This window comes from Diadema setosum, chromosome 18 (assembly GCF_964275005.1).
Source record: "Diadema setosum chromosome 18, eeDiaSeto1, whole genome shotgun sequence".
NCBI lineage: Eukaryota > Metazoa > Echinodermata > Echinoidea > Diadematoida > Diadematidae > Diadema > Diadema setosum.
The window spans coordinates 25,215,962-25,225,362 of NC_092702.1; the positions used below are offsets into that span (position 1 = coordinate 25,215,962).

The 9,401-nt window shown below is 36.4% G+C and overlaps 1 protein-coding gene across 1 annotated transcript in view; it reads right to left on the reverse strand.

Annotated features, from left to right (window-relative positions):
- LOC140242026 (lateral signaling target protein 2 homolog) overlaps positions 1-2,026 on the reverse strand; it is a 43,005-nt gene extending 40,979 nt beyond the window's left edge. Inside the window, exon 1 of the mRNA XM_072321770.1 lies at positions 1,928-2,026. Coding sequence (XP_072177871.1) covers positions 1,928-1,963 — 36 coding nt within the window. The 5' untranslated portion in view covers positions 1,964-2,026. The remainder of the gene's footprint in view (positions 1-1,927) is intronic.
- Positions 2,027-9,401: the final 7,375 nt, after the last annotated feature.

The following is a 9,401-nucleotide window of genomic DNA, read 5'->3' on the forward strand; positions in this document are numbered from 1 at the left end:
CAGTTCTGGACATTCAATGAAATACAATGACATGTTCTTGTATCTCTTTAATACTTAGTTGTTCGTAGCTTGGAATGAATTCCAGGGCATGAATAGGAAGAACTGTGTATTATGTACTGTAGCATGGACAGCCTAGGATAGAGAAGGCCCAATTTTCACAACTTATCATTGTTGAAACCCTTGCCGAAAGATAATGATGCTTCCTAAAAGACTGAGTCACCCTTGGTTGCTTTAATCATTATGATCAAATATCAATAATTGCCACTTCAAGAGAAAAACATTGTGACATAGTTTTAAAGTCCATCAGGCAGTAGAAGGAAATGCTATCAAGGAATTTTCCACCTTGGATGTCCCACACACCTGATAATATGAAAAAAAAAAAGTATGGTGGACATTGCAGCAGCAGCAACAAAAAACAAACAAACAAACAAAACAAAAAAAAACAAAAAAAAAAACAGGCTCTGGCAGAAAATATAGCCTTATAGGCATAGGCCTACTACAAATTGTAAGTTTCATTATGAAATCAATAGTCCGTCATTTCAAAGAATACAACAGTGTAGGCCTACATCATGAAGATCAGGCCATCATAGTATTCAGGGATTCAATTAAATTTTGCTACCAGACATATGCATGCATTGTTTCTATTTTGCATATACTTTTATGTCAGACTTCCCCTTTAAAGAAAAGAAAGAATCAATGTATAATATTATTGAAACCCAGTTGTCTTCTTGTCATGTTTTGTTCTGTTATGTTTTGTTTTGTTTTGTTTTGTTTTTGTGTTTTTGTTTGTTTTGTTTTTGTTGTTATAAGTGTGTTTTTTGTATGTATTTTATCGTCTCACATAACCCTTTTTTATCCTTCCTTTCCACCCCCTCCCTTCATTCCTACCCTTGTTTTATGTACATAATCTCCCTTCACCCCATTACACATAGCCTCCCTTGTCTATTCCCTGTTTCCGTTTGGAATTGTGTACCTTTTGTTATTTTTTTTCCCACTACGTATATATATATATATACACAATGTATTTTTTTTCCATCTTTTATTCCTGAGGGACCTTGTCTCACAAGCTATGCTTCACTAAGGTCTCCTCGTTTGCCTTTCTCAAAATATTTGTTACCCTTTCTTTATCATTTCTGGTATGTAATCATATACTTATGTACAGGGGTCGCACTTAACTTTTTTTTTTAACAAGCCAGGCGGACTACTTAGAATCAATTTTAACACTGAAGCAATATTTTGGCTAGCCAGACGGACTAGTAACTTCAGAATTTTATGATTTTTAGCTAGTCCGACGTGATTTTGGGTGGCCAATGGCCAGCGGACCATCGCCAATTTCGAACCCTGATGTATTTGCACAAATTTTAGTATTAGTTGTTGTTTGTTCCTATATATTCTTGAAAGAAAGTGTCAATGTTATTGTTATGTTATTGTTATATTGCCTATTGTTGGAAGAAAGACAAATGAATAAATAAACTTGAAACTTAAACTTGAAACTTGTATTCTCTCATTTTTCTGCAAGATTCTGTGAAGCCATTAGGCAAAATCGTGATCTTTTGGTCAATACTAAAGTTTCCTACTAGAATCTATATCCCTCATTGTTCTACAGACTACCAAACACGAAAGTTCTGCTGCTACAGTCCATTTGATATTCTCCTGAACCCTTGGATCAAATACATTTCACTGATTTCGTAGGACATGATCTTGACAACTCGCAATGGCAAATGTTTAATACACAAGTCACAACATACAACACAAGTCACAAGTAAACTTTTTACAATCAAATACTTCTATTCTATAAAATTTTAGATCGAGTTTTCAGTACAGAAATACAAGTTAAAGACATGAGTGCATCCGAAAACAGTAAATCATTTCTCCGTATCAGTAACGTTAGGTCTACAACTCGAAGTGTGTTGTATCACTCACTTACCTTGGGTTTATAGAACCATTTTCTAAAGGCTAACATCCTGCTAACATTACATCCACAAATACTGAAAGGTTATACTGTGCAGCAGGCGAGCAGACGCGACGCGAGCGAGACGGTTCGTGCACGAGCAATCCCACGGGCCACGGCGGATGTCCAAGCTCGAGTCGTTGTTTAGGCGAATCCAGAAGCCAACACCAAAACAGCTAGCAGATTTTACGTTGGTCAAGTAACGCAGAGAGCTGTGAGTAACACCATGAGATGCACTAGCTTACCGATAATTGAGTCTAACAGCCTAAGGTTTTCAACATGCAGGACATATGGCGAAATCTCTCGTTCAGAGTGTCGGGCGTCGGTAACTAATTGCAACGAATGACTACCGATCTCACGAATTAATACACCGGCAAGTGAAGGTAGCAGCGAGTCTGTTCGTTAAAAATCCAAAATATAACGTACTGTATACGATGTACGCTATACGTATACGGTATCGGTATCTGTCTGCGCTGCGGGTACGGTGTACACACAGCGACGTTGCGTTGCATGCATTACGATGCGGTACGATTCTGTATCCGTGTGCACGGCGCGCGCACTGCGGAGATCACACTGCGCGCAGGCTATCATACAGCATGTAGCATGAGCCCGCCCGCACCTCTCAGCTCATCCAAAGAGAGAGGTTCTCTAAACCTCTTTGACCTATCATCTCACTAGGAGTTCTGTGACGTACACTCGTCTGGTGGGGAGTGAAAGGTGGTGTGTTCCAAAGCAAAAATCCCAAGGAGTGTATAGGATCTTTGGTGTAAATTACTACAATCGACAGGTTTCAGGTTACTTTAGTATTGAGTATTTTTATTTTTTTAAGCATTTACACTAAGAGATGTGCCATGTACTGGACAGACCAAATCAAACGGGGAAAAATAACCTACTGATTGACAAATTGCCCTACATCGACGTCGATGTAGGGCAATTTGTCAATCAGTTGTAATTCATACATCTCGACGGAAGGATTTCATGAATTTGAATAATCACCTAAGTGCTGAGCTTCACGTGACGTTCCGACTTAACTAACATCCTCTATATAGGCCTATAATACCTTAGGAATATTTCTTTTAATTTTGTTTTTATTAGAACAAATTGAGATCAATTACAACATTTACAACAATCATTACATGATTACAAATCACACCAAAACAAAAAGATTACACAAAATAAAAAGGTACATCAGCAAAAATATAATACCCTTGATGAACCTCACCCATCCCCCTGCCCCCCCCCCAAAAAAAAAGAAGGCAAAGTGATTATTTAATGTAAGTTTAATCAAAACAAAATTAAGTGATTTAGTAAATATTAAAAAATTTACCCCCCCCCCAAAAAAAAAAAAAAATCATATCAAAAATAGCTGGAGTTATGCAGTAGTTTTCTTAGCAAATAAATGATAACATTAATAGACACCAGATGGTCATAAAAAGCAATATACATGTATAAAAGGTTCAATTACTACATCAAATAAACTAACTTACAATTTCTAAACTTGGGTTGCGTGACAAAATATGAAATATGATGTCCACAATCAAGTACTGCTAAAATAAACACATAGAGTGCAGTATCGCAACAAAAAAGAAGCACTAAATCTCAACAAATTATTTCATTTGAACATTAAATAAAACAATTACATTCTAATGTTCTTATGACGTGATGACTATAAAGAAAAAATTAAATATCAAATCGCCATTTTTTGAAATGTGCAGGTAAAATTAAATTTCTTTTCTTGGCTATCGAATATTCTAGATCCTGTTGTTTTTTCACAAATACTTTAAACAAAGCATAACTTGGGAGATTATTCTTAAATTTACAGATATAAATATGATACTTCAAAAGTAAAAACAAATATGTAATAAATTTATCAGCTGAAAATTCCAAACATTTTTTCAAAATTAGTGACATTTATTTGAACATCATTTTGGGAAACTGGGGAAAGGAGAGCTAACCAAATAGGAATAACATTTTCACACTCACAAAATAAGTGGACCATTGTTTCCTCACTTTTATCACAAAAAACACAATTATGTGAATCTTTAGATTTAATCTTAAGAAGGAAATCATTTAATGCAACAGCTTTAAGAAAAATCTTAAAATAAAATGATCTCAATTTAGTATCAATGGTAAAAAAAAAAAAAGAAAAAAAATTGCTCTATGAACTTTTTCCCAATTAACGGTCACCGGTATGAATAAACATTTATCCCAGTAGGCATATCTTTTGTCAGGAGTGTGCGATCCCAATAATAAATTGTATGTATTCTTAGGAACTTTTTTAAAACTCGATAGTTTATGTACAATTGTTTCATGAACACCAACAATATCAGGGTCAAAATTCTCCAACCACTCTTCTGGAATGTTTCTAACTAAAAAATTGTATTTCCTTCTGTCTGTTTCTGGGACTCCAATAACACAAGCTCTTCAAAGAGTTTATGACCTGCAAGAGGTGGATTAAATAAATCTGACAATGTTAACACATGCTTATCACACCACACCGAATAGTTAAGATATTGTTTAGATTTTGAACGAATTAATTTGTTATAGCACCACAAAAACTGACAACCACTCAAATGTGAAAATTTGTTACCAAAAAATTCAATTGTGGCTTCCTCTCTAAATAAATACCACATTCTCAATGCTTCAGATAAGAAATTACCAAGACAACTTAAACACTCTCAGGAGCATGAAATTTCCACAGAATTTGGACATCTTGGTTGATTTTTTTTTTTTAAAGCTACTTCAGTATTTTTCCATGGGGCATCAAAATTTTCATCTAGTAGATGTTTTACCCATACAATTTTTTGAGCACATGCAAAAGAAAAAGGGTCAATCATTCTAAGACCTGCCTGGGTATAATGATTACACATTATCTTTCGTTGAACTCTATCATTACCACCATTCCAAATGAATTAAAAAAATAACTTGTTTAATTCTTTTAAAAAAACTTTGTGTAATTTAACTGCAAGAACGGAGAAAAGATAAATTAACTGCGGCAAAATAAGAGTTTTCATTACACAGACTCTGCCAATTAGAAAAAGATTTCTAGTTCGCCAGCAGTTTAAAGTTTGTTCCATTCTTTTTAATTTCCCCTTATAATTCAAATCATAAATTTGCGAAACATTGAGAGAAAAAACTACCCCTAAACATTTAAATCTTGAAACTTTCCATGTATAACACCACAATTTATGTAAGGAACATTTTGGTTACCTAATTCTTAGCCCCTGTCCAGATAGCTTCAGTTTTGCTGGAGTTAATTTTGCAACCAGAAAAACGCCCGAAATTGTGCAAAGTTTCAAAAAGCTCAAAAAAGGAATTATCAGAACCATTAAAAAAAAACACACAGAATCATCAGCATACCTTAGGAATAATTAACTGGCCTAGAGTTTAAAGGATAGATCTGTTTTTGTTCCATACATCTTTCACATTTCCCTTTCATTATCCCCCATCCACAAGACACCAGTAAGTAGAAAGTAAAATGCAACTTGAGTGTCGCGATTCATTCGACTACTGTAAACAATCTCGAGGTTTCGTAGACGATTGCAGTTGACGATCATATGCTAACGGGTTTTATAAGCTAGAGTTTTCACGGTAGGCCTGCTATACCAAAGATTATAATACCGCACACACTGGGGAATGTGCTCTTTGCTCATAATCTTACTTGGTCACGGTACTACCAGGGAGGTGGTATACCAGGGAGGTGGGATTACCACCTCCCTGGTACTACGGAGAGGCATTTTACGCTCGTTGCTCTGTGCGTGGACGTCTAAGGGCTGTCTGTTCATCCAGGGAGGTGGGACTCTTCCCACCTCCCTGGTTCATCAGGGTGAGATGGAGCGTAGTCGGACAGAAACGGTGTGATGCTGTGGATCTAGTTTCTAGAGCGGCTATTAGATGCAATGTCTGTGACACCGGTAAATACCATGGAGTTCTAACTCCAACTCCTTGGTAATATCAATAGCTCACTCACGTAGGCCCTAATCTACCCGATTCTAACTAATTTGATAAACGAATTCTCACGCAGAACCCCCAAAATAGAAAGGGGGAAATATTAGGCCTATAGTTTTTTCGCGTCCAATTTCATCAGATTTGCATTTGATTTTACTCAATGCGGTCATTCAAGTTGGAGTGAATTTGAATGATCACCGAGATCGACATTCAAAAATGTAACCAGCTCATTCAATCTAATTTCACCAGCATGCGATTTCAAGGAGTTTCTCACAGAAGGGTGTAAAACGGGCATTCAAATTAAAAATGCAAGTGCAACGCATTCAAATTCGCATCAGCACCGCCGTGGAGAGCGCAAAGAATTCGAATTCACGATTGGGCAAACAATTACAAAGTAGGCCCTATGGGCAGTCTTTTTTTTTTTTTTTTTTTTGTTGCTTTTATTGTAGTTACTCAGCTGTTTGAATTATGCAAACTTAACATACCAGGTACTTTGAAATATGATTTTTTACTCATACTACATGTATATAGCTATTAACTCGTATAACCCCACTTTCAAACACATACATTTACACTTCATTCATACACGATTTTAGGCGCTGCTGCAGAGTACGCGTGAACATCTCGAATACGAAATTAGTGGATGAAGCATGACCTTGACAACCAGCAAATAGTGGCGATATAACCCTTTGGTGAAATACAATTGTAGGTCTATCTATAAAACAGCTGATCCGACTGCAGCAATTTATGATATGGACGCGGGAAACTAAGGAATGGAATCAAATGGATCACTATGGATTTGGACGTATAGGACCCCTAAGATATACAATTCTGAGATATTATGGCTATTTCCTAGATGATACGTCCACACTGTTATAGGGATGAATTGAAAGTGACCGAAAGGTCGACAGGAGAGAAATACATCCAGTACAATGAAGTTATAATTCAATGAGAATTTGACATGAAAATTAAATTGTATCATCCAATCGTGTGACAGTGAAAAAAAAAAAAAAGGCCAATAGGTATAGTTGTGTATGTTGATTGAATTCGAACTTTCAAAGTGCGAAGTCGTGCTTCGTTAAATTAAATTGAAACTGATATTTGGCATGAATTTGAAAGTTTATCCAGCTGGCGCGAAATTGAATGCCAACTTTGAGTCGTTAATTGAATTAATTTCTCTCTAAATTGAATGAAATAAAATCTAAAAGGAATGACATGAAATGAAATTAAATACTCAAAGAATTAAAATGAACCGTGAGAGGAGAGCAGTGACCAAAATCGCTTGAATTTGAACGCCTTTTCATTAATTCGAATGCAAATCAAATGAAATTGGGCGGGAAAACCTATAGTACATATTACGCATGTGTTGAAATCATGACTTAATACATTAATAAGTAGGCCTACGACCTGTAATACAATACATGTTTGCACCATAGCACCAGAAGCGGATCTAGAGGGGGGGGGGGGGGGGGGTTGCAACCCCCCCCCCCCCAAAAAAAAAAAAAAAAAAAAAATCCGGGGACCATTTTTTTTTAATCTTATCTTTTTTGTTTAAACTTGTAATGTTATTTTTTTTCTATTTATGTATTTATTTCATTTATTATTATTATTATTATTATTGTATTTTAGATGCAAGAAAACGCCATTTTCACACACAGATTTTCAAAAATTCTCCCTACTGTGGGAGGGGGGACAACCCCCTCCCACACCCTCCCCCCCCCCCCCTTTATAAAAAGATAGATCCGCCCCTGAGCACAATGCACCATTTTAAATTGTCAGAGTTCCCGTCAATCAGAGCTCCTCTATATTTAACCACCTTAACTCGCAAGAGCTCCCACCTTGGAAGGGGAATACCCCTGCCACGCCCAACCCTCGCGTTGTCTTTACTCCGAACTCCACACTAGTTAAGGATGGCGGCCCTGCAGTGTCAAGAGAGTGTCTGTGGCCGACTTAAATTCGTGGGGCAGTGGGTGAAAAGGTTTGTGTATGGATTTGTAAAATCGCTCACGTATCTACAATCAGTACCAGTATTTGAATTGTCTGTGAATATATCATGCATGCGAGGTCCTGGTGGGAAGGAAGACAGGTGTTGGGCAACTACACATCTTCGTGATTGGAATAATCATGCTGACGCGACAAAGGCAAAAATGCTACGAGGATTTACTACTTTGTATATGGCTGGCAGGATTATATCAAGCAAGAAATGATGATTCTCAGGTTATTAAATTTGGAACTATATATACTTCGATAGAACTAGGATGAACATATTGTGTCTCTCATTTCAATTTTCAGAGGATAGATATATCAATGATGCTATTATTTGCTATATGCACCAGTCAAAAGTGAAATTTCTTGAATGGAGACTAAAAAAATGGAAAGACAAACTTTCATTGGTTAATAAAACAATTCGTAAGAAGTTCCTTTCTTAATGTAAATATCTATATCACAAAAGATGATATCTTTACATCATCAAACAAAACTGATTTCTGATATTTTTAAATCTCCACTGTTACGTTGAACAAATAATTGAAGGGGTCGGTGCAATATAGTGCTAACCCACACTTCTGTCAAAATTGAGTTACATGCATTTTCATAATCCTTATCCTTCACTCTAACCTCCGTGAAAATATCATATTTGAATTCAACCAATAAGATGGTAAAAAATGCATGCATTCATGTTTTATCAGTGTATATAATGTATGGACTTTCCTAACATTCAACAGCGATTATCTCAAAATGAACATTGTGTGGGTTAGCACTATATTGCACCGACCCCTTCAATTATTGTATTGTGCCTATTCTTGAAACCACAGTAATGATTACTGAGGAAAATACTGAAGGAGAATGAAAAAAATAGAAGGAAATGGAATCAGTAGGGCCTAGAGGTCAAGAAGAAGGTTACAGCTCGTTATTCCGAAGGTTCGTTATTCCGAAGGCTCTTCAGTCCGAAGGCTCTTCAGTCCGCAGATTCCTTATTCCGAAGGTTCGTTTTTCAGAATTCCATTTTCAGATGAACAAATCTTCGGAATAACGAACCTTCGGAATAACGCCACAAATTAATGTTCGGATTAACGAACCCTTTTTCACATTCGGATTAACGAACCTCTAGGTATAGGGAATTTGCGTGTTTCGGATTAACGAACCTTCGGAATAACGAACAGCACCCAAGAAAGAAATGGGAGTAGGAACGAGAAAAAGAAGTGTGGAGAGGGAGAAAGCCCGTTTTCTCACATTATAACTCCCACTGACACTTAAAACAACTGAGAAAAGTTTAAGACCAATAATTATGTGCAGGCTGAATATGTGATTCATAGCATTGGTCTTAAAACTGCCTCTGTTAGTGTCATTGGGTCTGTGAGGATAGTAGTACGTTTTCCCTTACACCTGTAAAATTCATCATTTGACAAATTACTATCCAAGTAATGATTTGCTTTATTGTATCTCACTTCATTAGCTCTGCATCATTAAAGGGACTGTTCAGTAGCGATTGAGGTGAGTAGAA